The sequence below is a fragment of the Perca flavescens genome, chromosome 8 (assembly GCF_004354835.1).
Source record: "Perca flavescens isolate YP-PL-M2 chromosome 8, PFLA_1.0, whole genome shotgun sequence".
Lineage (NCBI taxonomy): Eukaryota > Metazoa > Chordata > Actinopteri > Perciformes > Percidae > Perca > Perca flavescens.
Genome location: NC_041338.1, coordinates 33,883,618 through 33,906,769, shown reverse-complemented (window position 1 = coordinate 33,906,769; position 23,152 = coordinate 33,883,618). Strand labels below are relative to the sequence as shown.

Below are 23,152 nucleotides of genomic sequence, written 5' to 3'. Positions count from 1 at the left end.
GAATGCAGGACTTTTAGTTGTAACAGAGATATTTTTAAATACACTGCAGTATTGCAACTTTTACTTTACTACTACTACTGTACTTTTTCACCATTGCAAATACGGTACATTTACCCCACTGCATTTATTTAACGACTAATTAATTTTATTTTTAGCTGCTTTTTATGTGCCCCTTTTTTCATCTTTGTTCTTCATTGGTTTACTGTTAGATGTTGATATTAATATGGAATATAATATTAATAATGAATAAGAAAGAGAGATTCATCATTTCAGTGATACAATCAGGGAAAAGCAGAGAAAAGCCAAAAACAACTTAAATCAAGCCGATGAAAAGTCCTTAAAAGTCAATGAAACCAGAGTCACAAACAGCAGAAAACAAAACCAGAGCATTCAAAATCACAACAGGAAACAATTACACAACAGTTTCCTTAATAAAAGGAGATGTAAAGCCTGGATTGAAGAGACAGACAGAGCTCCGCTGTCGCCTGGCTGCACAGTTTCCCCGCAGCTCTCGCTTGAACACAGCCAACAGTTTTTACGATACATCCATCATCTCGTATTTCTTTGACAAAGCAGCGGAGGAGGAAAAAATAGACCCGATTGATTTTGCTTTCCGCGAAGAACAATAGACGGTGAAGTTGTTGGCTGCGGGAGTCCATAGTCTAAAGCCCAGAGGGCTTGTGGGATCTTGAATGTGGGATTCCCGCCAAACGCGACAAAGACCCGGCTTAGCCCACACAATAGCACGCCAACCCGGCTATATTTAAGACCAGCGGGCCAGATGCCGACCACACCAGCCCCTCACACTGCGTTTCTGCAGGCAGCATCAGTCTTGTGTTTCCGAAGCATCTGAACGCAGGTCATACCTAAATATAAAAAAACAATCTGTGCTGTTGGAGTGGAGAGGGACCGGTCAGCGTGAGCCGCCAACACAGCTTACAGGTGAGAATCTTCACGTTTGTATGCGGAGACGTGCAGGTATTTGACTTCCAAGTGTCATCTGTGATGGTTTTTTTATATATATTTTGCATTGGCATTTGTTTTTTTGTCATGTTTTTAGTGAATGGGGATCCTTAAATACCCAAACAAAAGTTACATTTATATTTTACCTCTACTAGGTAATGCTTTATTTTACGAGTCGGTAATTTCAGTATAATTTCCTAAAAAGTTTCACGCAAGGAGCTATGTCATTTGGTAAATTTGTGAAAAATAGGAAACTCAAAGCCAAGAAAATATGCATTCTTTACTCATTTAAAATTGGAAATGTTGAATTGTTTGCTCGCCTATGGACAGATTTCACATATTTGCGTACTCTGACTAAAAGGATCTCTAGGTTACACTAGCAACTATTATTATTATTATTATTTGGAAGTGTATCAAATTGACACTGTCTCGCTCTATTATTAGCACCAATTTCCAGGAAAGTTCCTGGCAAACGATTAGGAGGAAATTGCAGATGTGTAAAATTAAGCGTTACCTTTGTTTTTTTTTGTTGACACTTTGCCAAAAGATGTGTTGCTTCAACTCCATGGTCATTTTTAAGTCAATAATTGATCATTCTTATTAAATATACATACTTTGTTGTTGTTTTTTGGGCTTGGATTGTTGTGTTTCTGTTATCTTGTCCACCCTCTTGCACATTCTGGTATTTCAACCGCATGCAGTTCTAGAAAATTTGAGACAAAGGCAGGGGATATTTTAATTTAAACTTGATATGGCATATAATCAACTTGTTTGAACATCTTCAACTTTGGACAAAAAGACGTTAAATAGAACAAGACTGAATCAGTGTTGTTGCTTGGAGGGAAGTCAATCTAAACAGTAATTTAGAAAATGGTCAGCGGGAAATCATAATACTTTTTTTGGAAACTTTTAGCTTATTAACAGCACATTTAGCCTACTGTTCAGTCTTAGTGTTTTAGGTTTTAAACATAGACTTTAAAAAGGCAGGAAACAGCAGAAAGAAACAGTTAGAGACTAGCTGGGGAAGGAAGTGGAATATTTAGCAGCTAAAGAACCAGGTATTTTTCTCAGGAGTCTATTGGGACCAAATCAGAGCTAAAAGGAGAGTGAATACTTAAATTAATCATGTGGACACAAAACCCGACTCCAGTGGGATGATCATGTTGCCCTGTGTCTGCTGGATGTGGAATTTGGCAGCTGTTGTAAACATGTCAGCCACACCTACTTTATAAGTCTATAATATGTCAGATGTTTTGTTTTCAGCGTGTTCTGCTGCCCCCATGTGGCCAAAATGTCAATGCATGTAACTTTAAGTAGGTGATCTGTAGTTAACGGGCTCCAAACCGTGAGTTTGGTCCTTGAAACGCTGTTTATCAATCAATGTTTTATCGTCACTGCAGAGTGATGAACACTTATGAAGAATACGGCGAAGAGGAGCTCAGTGACTACATCATCCAGCTCGGTATTCAAGACTCTTGCCAAGATGCTTTTCTGAAATCTGCAGCAAGGTATACGGAAGCCACACCTAAACCTCACCCTCCCCCCCCAAATCCTTTTTGTTGATAATTTGATGGAAGCCAGCTGACTGCCCTGTGCTTGCTCTGCTCCTGGCTGTTAGTTTAGAAGCAGCGACGGATGAAAATTTGAGAGTCCTGGCTGCCATCGAGCAAGGTGGGTTGGACGTACCTTTCAACATTACACAGCTTTGTCTTTTTTGTTCTATTGTGTGGCCGGCAGCCAGAGTCACAAGGCCGGCCGGCAGCTGTACGTGAGGACTGCCAGGGATCAGGAGGCTGGCCGAATGACAGGGAGAGACAGATATATATATAAACAGAAGAGATACAGTGTGAGAGGGAAAAAAAGTAGGAGAGGAAAGAAACTTGATTTGCAGAAAAGGGGAAAAGTACCTCAGCTCCAGTGAGTTCTGGAGCGTTTTTGATAGTTTTTAAAAGTCTTTGCTCGTTTCGTTCTTGTAACCCGGGGGGCTGTTGCCTTGTTGACCAGGTGAGGTCTTGATGCTCAGGGGGATGCTGAGGCACACCTTCGCCTTCAGGGAGTCGGACAGCCGCGGCTGGCTTCCCATCCATCGAGCCGCATCCCAGCCAGTCCTGGAGGTTCTGCAGACCGTCTTGAGATGTAAGTACATTTGTTCAGTAAGTCGTTTTAATGAACTATAAATAATGAAAACAATTCAAATAAATTGTGTGATCTTATGAAGGCGCTCATTATCTGGAGGTCCCTTCATAGCAACAATGTTTTAATGAATGCAGCAGCAAATATAAGGGAGGGGAGCAGAGCGTGTCTGTCTGCTGTTTGCTGCTGAAACACTGAGGCTGAACTACATGGTAGACAGTAAAAAAAGAAAAAAAGTACAGTACAGTAGCCGAGTTGGTAAGAAGTCTGTGGTTTCAGAAATACCTGGGACACTTTCACATGATCATTTCTTCTACAAAATTGATAATTGCAGCTTAAATTACCATTTTCTAACGTAACGCATTACTGCCCGGCATTAGTACAGAATATAACTTCCTCATACATCCGGTTTAGCTGCTGTCCAGCTGGTTAAATTTAGCACACAGATGCTGAAAGTTTGTGTTTAGCGGCTATTCAGATGCTAAGTGACGCAGCAACAGACTGTGGTAAAAATATAACCTCCAAAATGTAACGGGTGGAGTTTACACCAATAAATAAATAAAGATGACAAGCGAAGATGAAGCATCAGGTCACGTCAGGTTGAATGCATCGGAGGCAACATCATCACAATGATGGCTGCCTGAAATAATATTAATGCACAGAATACTCCACTGGGAAATGATGCTGCCTTCCAGCTTTATGACAGCATGATGTCTAGGTCTAAAATAACTTGTGATGGCTCCCCACTCATTCAGCCTGGAGGTCAGCCAGCAGCGGCAGCGAGGTATCACCAGCCAGGTCACAGAGCACAGCTGGCAGCGCGATGTGAACTCCAGGAACGGACATTTGATGACTGTGTTTGTGTTTGTGTTCGTGTCAGTGGCAGCTCAGGGGCTCAGCCTGGAGGAGAGGACGGCCGTGGGAGGAGAGACGCCGCTGACGCTGGCAGTGAAAGCCGGACTGGTGCAGAACGTGAAGAGCCTGCTGGAGTACGGAGCCTCGCCTCACAACACCAACAGCAAAAACGAGTCGCCGCTTCTGCTCGGTAACAATGTAGAGTGGTGGTGGCCGGTTGGCTCAGTTGGTAGAGCGGGCGCACATATGCAGAGGTTTATTCCTCGACGCAGAAGGTCCAGGGTTCGAGTCCGACCTGCGACGGTTTTCCTGCATGTCTTCACCCCTCTCTCTGTTCCCTTTCATATCTCAGCTTTACTATCCAATAAAGGCAGAAATGCCCCAAAAAAGAAATAAAATAAAAATAAAAACAATGTAGAGGGTGGAGTGATTACCAACACTAATGGTCCCATGGGACAGTGATGATGAACATTAACAGAACAGATCTTTGTTATTTGAACATCTTTACCATGTCATGAATGAGGAAATTAGACTAAATTAGTTTAATTCTGCTGTATGTTGGCGATTTTAACATGGGGGTCTATGGGGATGCAAATTTGCATTTCCTAGCATGGCAAAGGAATGTCGTGCCCTGCTCTGCCTCTGGTTGCCCTACTCTGGTATTCTTACCCTAACCAATCTCACTCCTCATGCCTAAACCTAACCAACCAAAGGCAACCTGTACTAGCCAATCAGAGGCAGAATAGGGCAGGACATTCCTTTGCCATCCTAGAAAACACGAATTTGCTATGAGGATTAGTCTCACATTGCCAGACCTTCCTCCACAGCGCTGCGGAAGATGGTCTGGCTAGGCCACACAGCATTCCGGGATGGGAGAAAAAAAGGAGCTTTGGTTTATCAGCTGCTGCTCGGAAAAAACTGTAGAGCAGTGGTTCTCAAACTTTTTTCAACAATATACCCGCTTTGAAAGCACAAACATTTTGGGTAGACATAACAATACCTAGCTTTATAAAGAGGCACAATACAGTTTTGATTTAGTATAACAACAATTTTGTAACTAAAAACACTCAAATGCTACATTTCAAATGTTCCGAATCACTAAGTTCATTCATTATAGTGTATAATTATTTTCGCAATTATGCATGACTATGCATGACAGTACTCCAATGTACCCCATAGGAGTATACGTAACCCCATTTGAGAAACATTGCTGTAGAGGGTGGAGGGAGTGATAAATAAGAATAAAGGTCCTATGAGGCAATGATGATGATCATCATCAAAAAATGGAGAGACATCTCCTGGGGTCAATTTGGAAAGTCTGTCCTTAAGGTATCGCCAGAGTAACAGCCATGTTCATAAAAAAAAAAAAAAAAGAAGTGCTGTAAAACCTCAGAAAAACTAGTAGCTAAGAGGCTGAAAAGCTCCACATTCTGTGTGTGTTCACACCAGTGACACCTTTTAAATTACACATAGTCATCAGATTAATTCATTTAGAAAATATTGATAAGTGCAGCTTGAAGACAGTCAGCAAAGCCTTGTTGTATAAACTGAAAAAGCCCATCCTAGGACATGCAAATTTGCTATAGGGATCGTCTCCCTTCTAGAGCCAGCCTCAAGTGGCCACTTGATGAACTGCAGTTTTTTGGCACTTCTGCACTGGCAGATTGCTTTCGTCCTTTCTTCCCTCCAGTTACAAACACGTATACAGATCATTTTGGCATTATCTGCCCAAGTCTTAAATCTTAAAGAAATACGCCACCGTTTGTTGAAATAGTTCACGGTCTCCCCTGGCTGTAGATAGGTGGGCCAACGCATTTTTTGTCACAGTGCAAGTAATTAGGTTGTTTTTTTGTCTTTGGTTGGCTCACTTTTACTCACAACATGCTAACCGGCAACATAGGATTCCATTCAATACGCTAAGCTAACTAGCGGCAGCGCTGCCGGTGTTGCACCGGACTAAAACAATGCATGCACAAAAAATGCGTTGGCCCACCTATCTACAGCTAGTGATAAGCCCTATTTCAACAAACGGTGGCGTATCCCTTTAAGTCTTTAATCATATTTATTTGCTTGTCATATTTATGATATTATCATAGGTACCATTTAAACATTTTCTATCATTAAAATAGCAATGAATAAACAGATATTCTGCATTACTAGACTCAGCTTTCAGTAATGTTGGGACATTGGTGTGAAACATTTTCTGTGCCCATGTAAAAAGGCCAGGTCCAGGACACGCACCACACTTCCTGCCTCAAGGAGGAAAGCTACAGTACACAATGCTTTCTTTTTGTGGTTTGTTCTGCATTCATAATTCATTACCGATTAAGACCGACCTTTTCCTCGCCTTGCAGCGGTGAAGGCCGGCTCGTACGAGATGACGTACACTCTGGTTGCTCACAACGCCTGGGTGGATCAAGTGTGCGGGAAGAAGTGGACGGCGATGCACGAGGCGGCCAAGGTTGGCAACGTGGACATCCTGATGCTGCTGCTGAGGAACGGCGGCCCTATAAACCAGAAGGACGTGACGGGGGTGACGCCGCTCGCGGTGGCTGCAGAGCACGGGCACTTCCACATCGCTGAGATTCTGCTGAACTGTGGTCAGTCTCGATATAAAAGTGCAGGTTTAGAGACCTTGGAGAGACAGTTACAACTTACAAGGGGAGAAACTATTTAAAATCTGATGAATTTGTCAGACGGTGTAAGGAAAAATATTACAATACTTTAAAATTAAATGATTTGCCAAAACATTTGACCAGTTCTGACAGTATGAGGGATTCATTTGTCTAATTTGTATTTTCCCTCTATTTTAAAGTGTACAAGTCCAATCTCCCCTTGTTTCTTCCCTCTCCTCCCTGCCCAGGTAGCAGCGTTAACTCTCAGGCCTGTAATGGTGAAAGTGTCCTGCTTGATGCGGTCGGATCAGGAAACACGGCCTGCATTCAGCTGCTGCTGGACAATGGAGCCAACCCCAACCTGCCCAGCCACACGGGACACCTGCCCATCCACAAGGCAGCGTACGCCGGACACTACGAGTAAGCTCCTTCTGTCCAACACACTGTGGCAGCTTGTAGGGGACGCCAGTCACACCAGAAAGGGAAATTTGTCCGCATGTCTTTTTAAAATAAAGGGTGCTAAAGGCTTGGAGACATTGCCTGCATGCAGGGTTGCAGGGCTAATGGTTAACAAACTAACAAATTAAGATAGCTTCCTCCATTTATTGACTCTCCAGCTCTCTGTTCCCTCAAAGGTCAGCATTGTCAAGACAGCTTGCTATTGGTCAGAAGGGCAACTTGACATGTCAGAGTTCACCAATATTGAATAGAGAAATCAATCGACAATGAAAATAATCATATTATTATTTTTGCTTGGATTAGTAGTTTGGTCGAAAAAAAATTCAGAAATGGTGAAAAATGTGCATCAGTGTTTCCCAAAGCCCACGATGACGTCCTCAAATGTCTTCCTTTTGTCAACAACTCAAAGATATTCAGTTTACTGTCACAGAGGAGAGAAGAAACTATTGGACAGTGTGGCAGCTTGTAGGCTACACCAGTCACACCAGAAAGTGAAATTTGTCCACATGTCTTTGTAAAATAAAGGGCACTAAAGGCTCGGAGACATTACCTGCTTGCAGCGCTAATGGCTAACAAATGTCTTGTTTTGTCCACAACTCAAAAATATTCAGTTTACGGTCACAGAGGAGTGAAGAAACCAGAACATATCCACATTTAAGAATATGGAATCAGAGAAAAATGGCTCAAACTGACCAATTATCAAAATAGTTGGCGGTTAATTTCATAGTTGACAACTAATGGATTAATGGATTAATCTTTGCAGCTCCAAATGTCACCGTTGTAAATGCTGGTGTGCCTGAAACTTTAGACCCACAGCCTGTTTGAGCTCTTAGTTCTTGTTGATTGATTGGACCCTTGTTTTTTCCCCACAGTGCTCTGAAGATGCTGATACCCCTGTCCACCAAGAAGGCCATCAAAGAGGCGGGTCAGAGCCCGGTCCACTCTGCGGCGGAGGGCGGCCAGATCCGCTGCCTAAAGCTCCTGTTGGCCTGCGGCTACGACGTCAACTACCGCATGAACACCAGAAACTCCGAAAACTACCGGGACATGAGGAAGAGCGCCTTGTACTTTGCCGTCTCCAACGGGGACGCGCACTGCACCGAAATCCTGCTGGCGGCCGGGGCGAAGACTGACCTGGACCCGCTGTGCTGCCTCCTGGTGGCGGTCCGGTCGGGGCGCTACGACATCGTGAAGCTGCTGCTGGCGGCCAAAGCAGACGTGAACTGTTACTTCACGGTGGTGAACGACACGGTGTTCCCCACGGCGCTGCAGTACTGCCTGAAGGACGAGGTGATGATGAGGCTGCTGCTCAACAACGGCTACAAGGTGGAGAGGTGCTTCCAGTGTCACCACGACAGCGCTTTTGAAGCTGCGAATGAGAGGAAAATCCCAGTGAGTGACAGCTGTTACTTGTTTTCCTTAACCCTCCTGTTATCCTTGGGGTCAATTTGACCCCATTCAATGTTTAACATCTCTAAAAAAGTGCTTGAAATCATTTTTTTTGCTTCATATTGAATGACTTTTCCTAATTTAATGGGGACAACTGGGTAAACATAAAATTAACATGATGATATATTTTCAATGTCCTGTATGCATTTTGTACGCATCGGTGTTCCTTGGGGTCAATTTGACCCCAGCCTGTTTTCGCTGTATAAAAAAAAAACAAATTTGCTGAGATTGTTCTGGCTGATATTGAGGTCACTTTCACATGCAGGTTGTTGCAATTTCACAATCTTCAATTACCCTCTCCCCACCCCACACACACACACACGCACCCACCCTCTGTGAGGGAGGAAAAATATTGTTCCCGCACTCGTAGAGAGGGAAAATATTGTTCCCGCACTCAGAGGGAGGGAAAATATGGTTCTTGCAGGGATGGTTTGTATCACATGATACACAGGGGAGGGGCAAACATATAAGAGCTCACACGCAGGCACCACTGCCTTCTAAACCATTTCTCTTGGTGCTCGATGTGCTCTCTCTGTACACTCACTTTCATTTGAAAATGGCCTGCAAGAAAAGATTTTCTGTCAGCAAAGTTTTGTCACAGCTCTTTGACACTGAAACTGAAAGTTTTTCTCGGCTAAACACTGCAGCTGTGTGTATCCCTTCTAGCCACAACGGTCTCTTTCCAACGTTAACAAAATTTCATGTCAGTCGTTAGTTACCATTTATTTAGCCGTCATTATAAATGTGTTTACGTTTTATACACCCATATAAAGAAAACATTAACAACCTGTCCTCTCTCCAGTTCTGTGAGATCATGAGCCTCAACTGCGTCATGCATCTGTCCGGGAGCGTGGTCCGGACGCTGCTGGACTACGTCAGCCACGTCCACATCTGCTCCAAACTCAGACTCCTCCTGGAGAAGCAGTCAGAGTGGCCCGAAATATGTGACATCCTCAGTGAGTTCATTTATCAACAGCTGTGACAGCGATCCTGGTACTGTTTTCACCTTGTGATGCTGTGTGTGTGTGTGTGTGTGTGTGTGTGTGTGTGTGTGTGTGTGTGTGTGTGTGTGTGTGTGTGTGTTTATACTCACCCAAGTACTGGCGGTATACATTACAGTGGTATAATTATACTTATTCATACCAATAGTTTCTAAATCTGTATGTGTATCTGTAAAACCTTCCTGACTACCATAACTATGGGTGCTGTCAGGTTGTCTCTGAGAATGTATGTGCATATCATATAAGAGAGAATTTCTAAATAAACACAGCAGCGCTGTTAGCTGAATGCACATGTTAGTTTGTTTTTTTCCTAATCACAAATGTGAACCTCACGGTGGCACTAGATGCCAGAAGAAGATCATCTAATGCTTCCGTTCTACTACTATCAGCAAAAAAAATGAAATGGGAGTTGAGTTGAACCACACAGTGAAAATTAGCATTAGCCATTCACCGTTGGGGACCATGAACGTCTATACAAAATGTCCTGGCAAATCATACATATACATACATGCATACATACATACGTACATACATATGTCATCATACAGGTCGTGTCAGTTAAACATAAAAATGTCGACCTTCTCGTGGCGCGAGAGGAAAAGTCAGTAAGTCACCAAAGTCTGTAGGATTTATCTATATACACTTTATATAGATGTGTGTGTGTCTGTGTGTGTGTGTGTGTGTGTGTCTGTAATGAAGCCTGTAAAACCAGGAAAAGACAACACTTTTGCCAAATTACAATATTACGATATTCAAAATCTAAGACAATATCTAGTCTAAATAGATAATAAATAAATAGATGTAGATAGATAGATAGATAGATAGATAGATAGATAGATAGATAGATAGATAAATACTGTAGATAGATAGATACTGTAGATAGATAGATAGATAGATAGATAGATAGATAGATAGATAGATAGATAGATAGATAGATTTTATTAATTCTCAGCGGGGAAATTAAGGTGTTTTCGCAGCCAGGTACCTTAAAAACCGTCACAATACAACACTATTATATTAATACAATACAATACAATTGCAGTTTAAGAGGAGGGAGACAAATACAGTGGGAATGCATTGCACAGAACAGAGTTTTACAAAATCACAATATCTGTATAATATTGATGCAATATTGATATATTGCCCAGCCCTAGCAGAAACTAATTATAAAGCTCCATAAAGCCGAGAGGAGCTACGGATTCAGCTGATAAGATTGTAATGACTCCCTAATCTGTGCTCTAGTGCCAACCACAGGACAAACAGTTGTATTTAGCTCCACTACCAGACAGACACTAGCAGCACTGTAGGCCTTTTAGTTTTGTCTCCTTCCTGCACAAAGTCTGCAGATTTTTTTTCCCCCTCTCATGTCTCTCCTTTATATCACTGTCTTTAATCCTCTCAGTTCTGTGTTTTTATTACAGGTTGGATCAATAACGTAATAACAGTTTTGTGGTCCTTGCTCTCCAGACAGTCCTCGCTCTCTAAAGCACCTCTGCAGACTGGACATCAGGAGGCGTCTGACCCTGAAGAAACTCAACAACCCTGAGGTCATGAACTCACACGTTTTCCCTCCCAGACTGAAAAGCTACATACTGTACCAGGAGCTCGACCTCTACAGCCAGGACTCTGAATGCATCATGTGAACATCTCCTGCTCGTTCTGAAAGGATGTAACTATTTTTTTAAATCTTGGTAACCTCTGGTTTTTATAAGCACAATACTGTATAAACAAACTTACATAAAGTACTTTTAGCAGTGTTTTCTTCCCTCTCTCCACATTTTAGCCCATTTACTTTAAGCTAAATGTACTTTACATTTTTCCAGATCACATTCCTTTTTTCTCACCACATTGTAGCACTTTTTGGCCCTTTTACAGGCTTAAATGGGAGGTGTTGAAGATCAGTCCACCTGTCTGCAAGATATCTCATTAACAACTACTTGACCAACCTGTTCTCACTCCTAACTCGTAAAATACTGACGTTTGGTCATTGTCTCTCAGCGTCCGATACCGACGCAAAAATCACCCTTAAGCGTTCATTCATTCCCCCCTCAAGGGCCAGTTGGCTTACGAAATTTCCCGGTAGATTTTTTGGTCCCACTCCGCCGCTGAACATACACATGTTCCACCAAACAAGTTCCTTGGCGAGACTATTTTGCAGAGGCACCGTGGGTCTGTATGCCCACCCAAGACGATTGTGATTGGTTTATAGAAATGCCAACACACCAGAGCACGTTTTTCTCCCATCCCAGAATGCTGTGTGAACTCGCCAAACCTTCCTGTCCCATTCTTGTCCCACATGTCACTGAAACGTACATTTTGTAACCCCACCAACAATCTATTCCTATACCTAACTGTCCCGTTCTTGTGCCGCATGTCAGTTTAACGTACGTCCAGACCCAGAGCGACAAAATGTGATGCCAAGAGTCCCGACCAAGTGCGTCTAAATATGAAGCCAAAGGGCTAAACGCGAGTCCCGAAAGGATCAAACAGTGAGGCTCAGAGACCCGACCAAGCGAGTCTAAATATGACGCTAAAGGAGACTTTTTGCGTCAATAACAAACGCCAAAGGCACCTGACCAAGCGTCGCTTTTGGACGCGATGGGAGTGAGAATGTCACTTGACAGATTTTAAATATTATACATCTAATGCAAAAACTTATTATACATTTTTCTTTTCAGCCTCAAACCAACAATGAATTGATCTACTAGCATGTGTTGTGTGTGTATCAAACATCCAGTCTCTGTATTTGAAGTGTCAGCTGCATTCTTTAAATCGTCACAGTGATTGTTGATCACCTGATGCCTGTAATTCACAGCATGTTGATGATGGAAGTTCAGTTGCTTGTGCGATAACGTCATCCGCAATTTATGATTTTGAAAGAAAATTAAAGGTTCGGTCACCGGTTCTGTAATGTTATTTCTCGCCAATAAAAAAGTATTATTTAGTAATCTGTGTTTTGTCCTGTAGCACTGTGATTATGAGTATCAAATTTAATGCCAATTTTGAACTTAATTGTTTTTACAATTCCTCCATATTAAAAGGTGGAGCCTGTGATTCTGGAGGAAGATTGTTGAACGCCCAAACAAATACACCCCTCCCATCAGAGTATTAGCCAGATTTACCATCCCAATCGCTCCCACTGCCTTTCTCTTCATACATCCATGGTACATACAACAAACAAAAATAAGCATTGCAAAATATATTTAGTGAACTGAAACTAAATTAACTAAAAATAAAAGGTTACAAACCTAATAAAAATGAACATATGTCATGTCAGTTTTAGTTTTTGAGCTATAATATTACACAGATGGCATGTCTGGTGACATTGTACCCCAGAAATGAAACTCACATGAGATGGTGCTGTGCTGTAATTGTTTCACATCGGACACTAAAGTAGGACAACGATTAAACTTTAAACCTCATGGCTATTCTCCATCCATGCGTTTTGTATGTATAAGTAGCTACATACTTCTGAGACATTATACCTGCAATCCACCCCAAAAACCTATTATAATTTCCTTTACATAAATAAAGACGTTTGCACCATACATTGATGCAGAAAAGGCACAAATTGTTGCAGAAAATTCAGGAGAGTGCAGAAAATGTCAAAGTGTTTGATGCTCAAAATTTCTATTTTGCTCAAAAGTGGAGAGCTCAACCCACCCCATGTTAAACCCAAAGTTACCCCCTTCCAAACAAACAAAAATCTTAATATATAAAAACAAACTTTTTCAAAAACTTAAACTTTTTTTTGATCTAAATCTAAGCAAAAATAAAATCTACTTGAAAAATCAAAACCATCATGACCTTGTTTTGAACATGAAAATGCTAATCAAAGAGCACCGAGGTCAAAGGTCAGCAGCAGGTGGAGAAAAGGTTACTGTAAGAGTCATATCACTCTTGAAGCCTCTTCATTATTCCAGCAGGTCCTCATTGACTTGTCGCCTAACTGCGTTCGAGCGGACAGATCTCCTCTGTTGCCAAAACATCGGCGCTATCTGATGATTCATAATGACACAATAAATATTCATACAGCAGTCCAGTTCATTATTGTTTGTTATTAGCTGTGGAAAATGTGCACAGGGTGACGTTACACTCCATTAGGGCGCTGTGGAATGGCCTGCATGTTAAATACACTGGAACAGGTGACACCTATAAATAGCGTGGTAGTGTGTGTGTGTGTGTGTGTGTGTGTGTGTGTGTGTGTGTGTGTGTGACAGCGAGCAGTTCAGCCGTGAAACAAACACTGTGCTGCATGCGGCTGCTTCGTCCTATGACTCCAACACTTACACATTTATCAGGTGAGAATGATTCAAAACAGGTTGTTTTTTTGAAATCACGTTACAGGTGTGTTTTTGAAGTTCTCCTGCACAGAATGATGTAACATTGATACGCTTCTGTACTTGGGGGGGGTGTCTGGATCACCAACGTTATATCTGCTCGACAGAAAGGAGGTCAGGGGTCAACGTGTCCTGAAAATAGAGCTGACGGCGAAAACATTCAAGAGCTCAAGGAAAGAAAAGAATGTTAATTTCAATGTAAGCGTGGAAGGTTGCTCCATACTAAAAGTTGGAGTGTGTCTCTGTGATTAAACACCAGTCTACTCACTGAAGACTCGAGGGCATTGTCCCAGTTCCATACCAAATGCTAAAGGTCCCGTCAGATCAGCATTTATAAACAGCAATATGTTGGACTAAGATCAACTCATTCCAGTGGAATCCCTCCTGCATGCTGAGGCAAAGTTAAATAATCGGTAACACTTTATTTGAAGGTATCTACATAACAGTGACACTGTCATGAACACATGACTCAGTCATGACACATTAACCCTAACTGTAACTTTTCATGACAAAAACCGAATGACACTAAAAGAAGCGTTATGTCATAAACATTTTGGACTTGTTTATAATGTTTATGACACGTTCATGACAGTGTCATGTCACTCTTATGTTGATACCTTCAAGCAAAGTGTAACCAAATAATCAAGCATCAAGTCTAAGAGACAAATATGCCTCTTGACTTGAATAAACTGTCTGAAGTATATTCGGTTAGCAATTAACAGATTATTACCCAGAGAGTTTAAGCGGGAGGATTTTTAGGTTAAGGTTTATTTTAGCAGGAACTAATGAGTGACTGCTGGCGTGGTTAGAAAAGGAATGAACTGTGTACCTGTGTGATGCCAGAAGGATGGATGCAGCCGACGACCTGGATGAAGACGAACTTCTGGACTACGATGTTCAGCTGAGCATCCAGGAGTCGTGTCAGAGAGAAAATCTAAAGGGAACAGGGAGGTACAGGAACATAAAACAACTCATATCATTGAGTTTGACATGTCGCATTTATCTAAAAATGTACCTTTGTCTTCCCGTTTGTACGTTTAGGAGTGAAGCTCTGAAGCTCTTGGGGGCCATCAAACAAGGTAAAAACTAATCGTGGTGTAGTTAGTAATCCGAACAGGCCACAGTGTTAACAGTTAGGACTTGTCAGGACGTCTTCAGTTCCTAGTAATTTGTTTAAATTTGTATCTGGGTCCACTTTCAGTCTTGTAAGTGGCCAGCGAGGGCCGGTCTGATAATAGTTCTACATTTCAAGTTCTTAGCAACACCATCCGGCGAGCTGGTGTCCGCCGCTTGTAATCCCACATGGCGGGTTGGCAGACAAAGACCAGGAAGTGAATTGACCTGAAATGAGACAAAACGGTGGGTATCAAAATAAACAGACTGATCTCACGAAGTGGCGTATGTATGACAAGCCAATTCATACGCCATGATTTGCGTGTTATAAAGACGCATACTCGCTATTTCGCGTCGACTTACATTACCTCGCGATTGCGTGTGAATAGACGCCGAAAATCCGCATAAGAAGGTTGATCAGGGTGGTGGATGGGTAAAACACAGGACTTTCACCAAGGAGAGCGGGAATCGCTTCCCGCGTGTGGCGTCTCCTTTGTGTCCCTTGCGTGATGTTTCCTTTCCACGTTTGTTCTTTTCAACCCAACCCCCACACGCCACGTGGCTTTAGAAAGACGTTGCACTCAGCTGTGTACAACGTTGACATACACGCGGACAGCTGAAAATGCGTACAGATAACACGCCTCTTGGCTTTAGGAAGGTGGCGTGTATGTTAACGCAAAGTCATGATGTCACGTTGCAGGAAATAAAACAGAAAGCAGCTAAAACATACATAAAAACAGATGAATCCAAACATGACCTTATGAGCGGGAGCGAGACATGACACATCGTATTGTTTTCTGTCCAGCAAAATACAAATTACAAAATACTTAAAAGTAATCAATACGTATTTTAAATATATTTAATTGAAATACTTCCCATTCCTGCTGAGGCACTACGAGTTGGGCTGTATTGTACTATCAACGTTTGGTCCCATTTCAGGGAAATCTGCAGGACTGCTTCACAGCACAATAGAGGAAAGGACAGTATCTTCTCACTGATGTCTACTGAAACTGTCCCTGCAGGCGACATGTTGGCACTGCAGAAGCTCTGTGATTTCCCAGCAGCCTTCAGTCAGGTGGATGAACACGGCTGGTATCTTCTGCATAGGGCGGCGGTCCAGCCTCTGGTTCTGGTCCTGGAGACGGTGCTGTACGGTGGGTAAGAGGTCCACACTTTTATTCCACTTGACAGTGTAGAGTTCTGAAAAAGGGATTCAGCACCATGTTTGTCTCTGCACATGACTCAGTGAAGAAACATTAGGGCAATGGATGATAGACAAGTCAATTCAATTCAATTTATTTTTTAGTGTCAAATCAAAACAGACGTTGCTTCACAATTTAATTAAAGGACTTGACTTAACTTTGGACTCAAACCAGGAACGATTCAGATTAAGTGCATTGTCTCCCTCAGTGTTCTTCTTCTTTATCAGACTTTAAACAACTGTTGTTTTACCGACAATCTCATAAAAGTGGCAGGAGTGATGATGCTTTTTGACTGTCCTTTTACAGCCGAAATCACGTAGAACTTTTGTTGTGTGCTTCAGCGTCTTTCAGTCTGACTCTGGAGGAAAAGACTTCAGAGGGGGAGACCTTCCTGACTTTAGCAGTGAGAGCTGGTTTGGTGGAAAACGTCAAGATGCTGTTGAACCACGGAGCTTCTCCTCACACCACCAACAGCAAGAACGAATCCCCTCTGCTTTTAGGTTAGAACTCAACACTTTCCCTTTTGGTTTTTATCCTTCAAAGCAGACAGATAGAGAGAAACCCTTTGGAGAAGTTTTGTCTTTCCTCACCATCAGTTCCTCCCCACACCCCTGCAGCAGTCAGAGCCGGATCCTATCAGATGGTTTCCAGTCTAATAGCTGGAGGAGCTCGGGTGGAGCAGGTGTGTTTGAAGAAGTGGACGGCCATGCACGAGGCCTCCAGGTCCGGCTGCGTTGGCGTCATGGAGCTCCTGTTGCAGCACGGGGGTCAGGTGTCAGAGGCAGACCAGTACGGAGTGACTCCTCTGGGCATCGCTGCGGAGTACAGCCACTCTGAAGTCCTGGAGCTCCTTATCAAACACGGTGAACCCACGATGCCACACTGATTTGATTTATGTTTTAAAACCGTCTTTGTGTTCCTGTTGATGATTTTGTTTGCGGTTTATACGTTTAAAAAAAAAAAAAAAAAAAAAAAAAGGTGCCGACGTAAACGCCCAGGCGCCAAATGGCGACAGCGTCCTGTACGACGCTGCAGGGTCGGGGAATCCGGACTGCATCGACATCCTGCTGCAGCACGGAGCAAATCCCAACATCCACAACCTGAGCTCCCAGCTGCCCATCCACCACGCCGCGTACGAAGGACACTACCTGTGAGTGGGCCGATGTTGTACAACTGTTGACACTGTAACCAGCAAGGCTCGTTTGTTAAGATTAAAGAAAAGTTGGCCTGAGCCAAAGAAGTCTCTGAACATCTCTGACTGGTCAAAACACAGACGCTGTGGAAACTACAACAGCTTCACTCAAAAAAGGAATTACTTGAGGTCACTAGTATAAACATTTCTTGTTGCTGTATTCACTTTAAAAACTACTTTTCATTGTCAGCTTTAGGTCAGTTTAAAATGTATAACCTAAAGAGAGAGGCGGTTGAGTAAGCTAGGGAGTAAACAATAAAAAAATAAAACTATTAGCTGATAGTTTCTTGAAGGACAAAAGTAGACATACATAACCATGAGACACTAAAAAGACAGACGGGTCAAGTTTGATCCATAATCTCCAAGTATCTCCTACCGAGTAGTCCTACTAGAAGTTAAATGTTCAGGCTTTCCAGCTTTGATGTGGGTTAGTTTCTGATGCTTTTAGAATGATCTACTCTTTTTTCTCCATCAGAGCTTTGAGGATTTTGATCCCGATCACCACTAGACGGGCCCTGCGGCTGTCCGGCCACAGCCCCGTCCACTCAGCCGCTGACGGAGGCCACACTCACTGCCTGGAGCTCCTGCTGCAGAAAGGGTTCGACGTCAACGCGCTGTTAGCCCCTCACATCTCGGACAACTATGGAGACATGAGGAGAAGCCCGCTGTACTTTGCCGTCTCCAACGGGGACGCCACCTGTACTGAGCTTCTGCTGAAGTCGGGAGCCAAACCCGACCTTGACCCGCTGCGCTGCCTCCTGGTGGCGGTCCGGTCGGGGCGCTACGAGATCGCGAGGCTGCTGCTGGCGGCCAAAGCAGACGTGAACTGTTACTTCACGGTGGTGAACGACACGGTGTTCCCCACCGCGCTGCAGTACTGCCTGAAGGACGAGGTGATGTTGAGGCTGCTGCTCAACAACGGCTACGATGCCGACAAGTGTTTCCGTTGTAACCATGACGACGACTGGGATGACCTGAGCGAGTCTGATTACTCACAAGATCAGGAGGAAAAAGTTGCTGTGAGTTCTTTTCTTTGCCGTAGAAGTAAAACAACTTTACTTAGCTCAATGTGTTGTTAAATGTTCATTCATTCATTCATTCATTCATTCATTCATAACATGCTTGAATGAAAACAAAAAAGCAACAGGAAGAAGAAAATCTTATTGTACCTGTCACTTATTTGTGCACATCAAAAAAAAAAAAAAGAAAAAATGACAAAAAACAGCTGCTTCATGAGTGGATCAACCCCAATCCTCACCCCAAACACCAAAAATTATCAGTACTACCTATCTTACATTTAATTATCATCATTTAAGCGTATTAGTCATCATTTTTCTTATAACATTCCTGTATTTTTTTCTTATAAAAATTCCTAAATTTACAAACACTTTTGCAGCACATCAGTTCATAGTCCAAGGTGTTCCACAGTTTAACTCCATAAATGGACAAACACCTCTGTTTTTGTGTAGTATGTGCGAAAAGAGTTGATATTGCCTTCTATGGCCATCTTCCTCTCATACAGGAGTAAATAAATGTTGTAAAACCCTAGGCAAAACTCTCTGCTTAGCTTTCCACATAAAAATCAAAATCTTCAAATCAACCAAATCTTTGAATTTTAGAAGTCCAGATTTTATAAATAAACTATTAGTGTGTTCTCTGTAGCCTGTCTTGTTGATAATCCTTAATGCTTTTTTTCTGCAACAAAAACAGAGGTTTTGTATTAGTAGGGTATGTATTACCCCAAACTTCTGTGCAGTATCCAAAATATGGGAGTATTAGGGAATTGTACAACATAAGCAAAGTTGAATAATCTAAAACATCTTTAACTTTATATGTGCCCTGCCACACTTATTTCATTACTTTGTGGTGATGTCTGAAGTTCTACCATGGACTCTGTAACATTTTTTGTGTAAAAAATGCCTTGGTCACCTTGTTTCAAGCCATTCTAGCGTGGTATAGAAAGCCTGCAGGAAGTCTCGGCTCGATTTGTGCCAGTTCTCATTAATATTCAACGAGCTAAGCTGCTTGACTCTGATTGGCTAACAGCTAGCCAATGAGAGCCTGGCTGTCAGAATCCTTTACCTAGCACAACTGGGCGAGCTAATGAATAGTAATGAGCTCAGGCAACATGATGTCAGACTGACCAGCTTTTGTTATTGGCCTGATTTCTCTGCTTATTTCTGTTCAGTGGCTAGAGCTGACACAGGAGGTAGCAGTTCATTTACAAATTCACCACATAACACAAACACATATGGACCTAACATACTGTATTTAAAAAAATGCTAGTAAAAACGTTTTTTGTGGCAGGGCAGCTTAACATCGATTTTTATTATACTATTGACAATGAATAGTTGCAAACAAGGACTTCACAATTGTATATCTACAGTCAAAATACATTTTGTGAATGTACTGAAGAACATATACATAAAGTTCAATATCTAAGTTTTTTTTTACCCCTCCTTTTAACCCAGAATAGATAAGCGGTGTTGCCATACAATACGCCAGCACTCACATGGAGATATACATAGACATAACTAACATAATTAAAAAAAATTCTAAAAGACAAATAAAGTGTTACCTTCTCTACCTGTCTGAGTCAAATGGATGTCATTTTGTCGTCCAGTTTTGTGATTTCATCAGGGTCTCCTGGCTGGTGAACCTGGCGGGCCGAGTGGTGTCGATCCTCCTCGAATACGTCGGTCAGGTTTCCCTCTGCGGCAAACTGACAAAGATCCTGGAGAACCACAGGGAGTGGCCTCACATTCACAGGACAACACGTGAGTTAACGATGTGGTGACAACCGAGCTCTAGCTAGGTTAGCCATTGTTAGCAGAACCAGTTGATTCCAACGCTGCATTTTGTGCATACAAACACTATAGCAACATGTCCACGGATAGAAGTTGGACAGGACTGTGTGTATGACTGATTTAGTGAACAGATGAGACGGACGTGCTAATAATTGTATGTTACTACAGCTTTAACAACAGCCGTAACAAAACTACCTACAGGGATGAGGTGAGTAACTTGGACATATGGTGCCGCGGACATAATCTGTCCCTCAATGTGGGGAAAACTAAGGAGGTTATCATAGATTTCACAAGGTACAAACCCACACATACACCTGTCTATATTAACAACTCTCCAGTTGAAATTGTCAACACCTTAAAGGGATACGCCACCGCTTGTTGAAATAGGGCTTATCACCTATAGGGCCCACCTATCTAAAGCCAGGGGAGACCGTGATGAGCCCTATTTCAACAAACGGTGGCGTATTCCTTTAAAGTTCTTAGGCATCGGCATTTTAGACTCCCTCTCATGGTCCTTCCATATCAGCTGTGCCATTAAGAAGGCACATCAGAGGCTTTATATCCTGAGGTGTCTCAAGAAATATGGTATGTCCCTTAACATTCTACAGAACTTTTACTGCTGTACAATTGAGAGTATACTGACAGGTAATATTGTAGTGTGGTTTGGCAGGGCTACTTCACATGACCTTAATCTTCTGACAAAGGTGGTCAAAAATGCATCTAAAATAATTTACTGGAAACGCAGCACTAAGAAGACACAAGGTATTATGCAGGATTCTAGTCATCCTGCACACAATCTCTTCTCCCACCTTCCATCAGGGAGACGTTTACAGAGCATCCCATCGCGTTTCAGGGATAGTTTTTACCCCCCAGGTAATAAGGCTACTGAATGATAGTAGAACAGGAAGAAGGGCTGAGGGCAGAGCTAAGTTACTATGTTTACCGTTCTTGGATGTTTTTAAACGTTATTTATAATTGTTACTTATTGACTGGTGCTGAGAGAGTGCCAAGGCCCATTGTATTTCATTGCTCTGGTACTCTGTACTAATATGCATAGGACAATAAACTTGAACTGAACGGTTGATGCACAGGGAGCCTTGTTGGATTTTGAGCTTGGGGTACTGCGAGGTTGCCCCAGTTCCGAGCAAAAATTGGACTTCAGAGTACAAATGGAACGCACTATGGGACAACCTCCGAGTACCCCGAGCTCAAAATCAAACATGGCTGCCCCGTGCATCAACAGTAGTGAAAGCTTTAGCAACATACAGTTTATTAGCTCTTCTGTCTTATTTGTCCATCTTCTATCTGTAGACATGTTGTTGTTGATGTTTGTATTTTCGAGTTCCGAGCTCAGAATACAAATGGAACGCACTATAATTGGAACGCATTCAACTTGGGTGTGATCCATTTACCAGTTCAGAGGTAAATGGAATGCACTATAATTAAAAAGCTGCCATTACACATGATAACCAGGAGGCGTACTTGCTCTTCCTGCAGGACACAACAGGTTTCCTCTCACTTTTTGGCTCAAACTGCTGTTCTCTGTGTGATCTACAGGTAACCCTCGCTCTCTGTCGCACCTGAGCAGAGTGGTGATCAGGAAACACCTGAGCTGCAGCGTGCTGATGTCCGCCCAGCTGCCCAACAGGCTGAAGGACTACCTGCTGTTCAAAGAGAGCGATCTGTATGCCAAAATCATCTGCAGGGAGGACTGAGGGAACGAGGATATCTGTCTTATATCTACGGAGTCTTAAATGCCAGTGATGAGGTGTGGTTTATTGTAACGGGGCCTGGATTTATCAAACATCTACAGAAATACACTTAAGAATGCTCTAAAGAGTCAACTTAGGAGTAAAAAACGTGGGAGCAATAAGTCACATAGAGCCGCCCAAGACGATTGTGATTGGTTTAAAGAAATGCCAATAAACCAGAGCACGTTTTTCTCCCATCCCAGAATGCTATGTGGACTAGACAGACCTTGCTCCGCAGCGCTGTGGAGGAAGGTCTGGCAATGCAAGACTACCTACAATTTAGCTAAAGATATGACGGAAGTTTCAGAAATTCAGGTGTGTTATGTGGCTAATGTCTCAATGTGAGGTAATGCCTCAAGTTGCTAGCCTGCAGCAGAGATGAGGACTGGGATGCAGAGGATTGGGAAACCCACTTTCTACTTTACTGTCATGAACGTGTCATAAACATTATAAACAAGTCAAAAACGTTTGTGACATAGCGCTTCTTTTAGTAAGTGTCATTCGGTTTTTGTCATGACAAGTTATGGTTAGAGTTAGGGTTAGGGTTCATGTGTCATGACTGTGTCATTACAGTGTCATGTGTTCATGACAGTGTCATGTCACTCTTATGTAGATACCTTCAAGTAAAGTGTTACCAATTCATCTACAAACTGTTAATTTGAAAGAGATCCGGAAAGAATATCCAGTTTTGCATTTAATGGGATTAAAGATGCAGAAACCCCAAGCTTGGTCCTTTGTTTTGTAACTGAACGTGTTTCCATTCTCTGTCCAGACTGCACCGCTGGATGACTGATGCTAGTCAGCAATAATCCAGGTCAAAGGTCAGATTTACAGCAGATTTAGGATGAGAGTGGTGTTATGTCACTCAGAGTCTTTTCACTTCAGACATGTAATGTGAGACAACTTCCAATCAGCTTGTTAAACATGCTCAGTGATGAATGCATGTTGGCACTGTGCTCCGACTGTTGCCTTGGAAACAAAACAACTAACCATCATCCCTCAAAAAAAAAAAAACTCAAGACTGAAGGTCAGTCCTACACACCCACACCAATGTTACTCAAGAGACAAAGCAGTAAATAAACATGATTTAGTTTGTATTCACGCTGTGAGTCAACTGCAGTTTTTGCTGGTTTTTCTATTAGACTGCAGTTGTTTTAATTGTGTCCAGCTCCTGTATTCATACTGGGATTGTTTTGCTGAACACAGCATTTGCAAAATAATCAGCAGATTTTTCAAATTCAAGATTTGGCCCTAGGTCCCAACAGCGATCTG

At 42.5% G+C, this 23,152-nt stretch overlaps 1 protein-coding gene across 1 annotated transcript; it reads left to right on the top strand.

Moving 5' to 3' along the window:
- asb15a (ankyrin repeat and SOCS box containing 15a) lies at positions 1-22,376 on the top strand. Its single transcript, XM_028585261.1, has 20 exons — positions 1-942; positions 2,364-2,471; positions 2,582-2,634; positions 2,968-3,099; positions 3,977-4,141; positions 6,306-6,551; positions 6,815-6,986; positions 7,898-8,417; positions 9,277-9,430; positions 10,943-11,114; positions 13,687-13,776; positions 14,659-14,766; positions 14,857-14,894; positions 15,951-16,082; positions 16,472-16,630; positions 16,748-16,993; positions 17,109-17,280; positions 17,798-18,341; positions 19,946-20,099; positions 21,687-22,376. Exons 2-20 carry the CDS (start codon positions 2,368-2,370, stop codon positions 21,842-21,844), a joined length of 3,519 nt encoding a protein of 1,172 aa, XP_028441062.1. The 5' UTR covers positions 1-942; positions 2,364-2,367; the 3' UTR covers positions 21,845-22,376.
- Positions 22,377-23,152: the final 776 nt, after the last annotated feature.

Excerpts from the sequence above, each read along its gene's own strand:
- asb15a (XM_028585261.1), top strand. The coding sequence starts at position 2,368 with ATGAACACTTATGAAGAATACGGCGAAGAGGAGCTCAGTGACTACATC. Across the intron at positions 2,472-2,581 it reads TTTCTGAAATCTGCAGCAAG|TTTAGAAGCAGCGACGGATG; the intron begins GTATACGGAAGC and ends CCTGGCTGTTAG. Across the intron at positions 3,100-3,976 it reads TCTGCAGACCGTCTTGAGAT|TGGCAGCTCAGGGGCTCAGC; the intron begins GTAAGTACATTT and ends TGTTCGTGTCAG.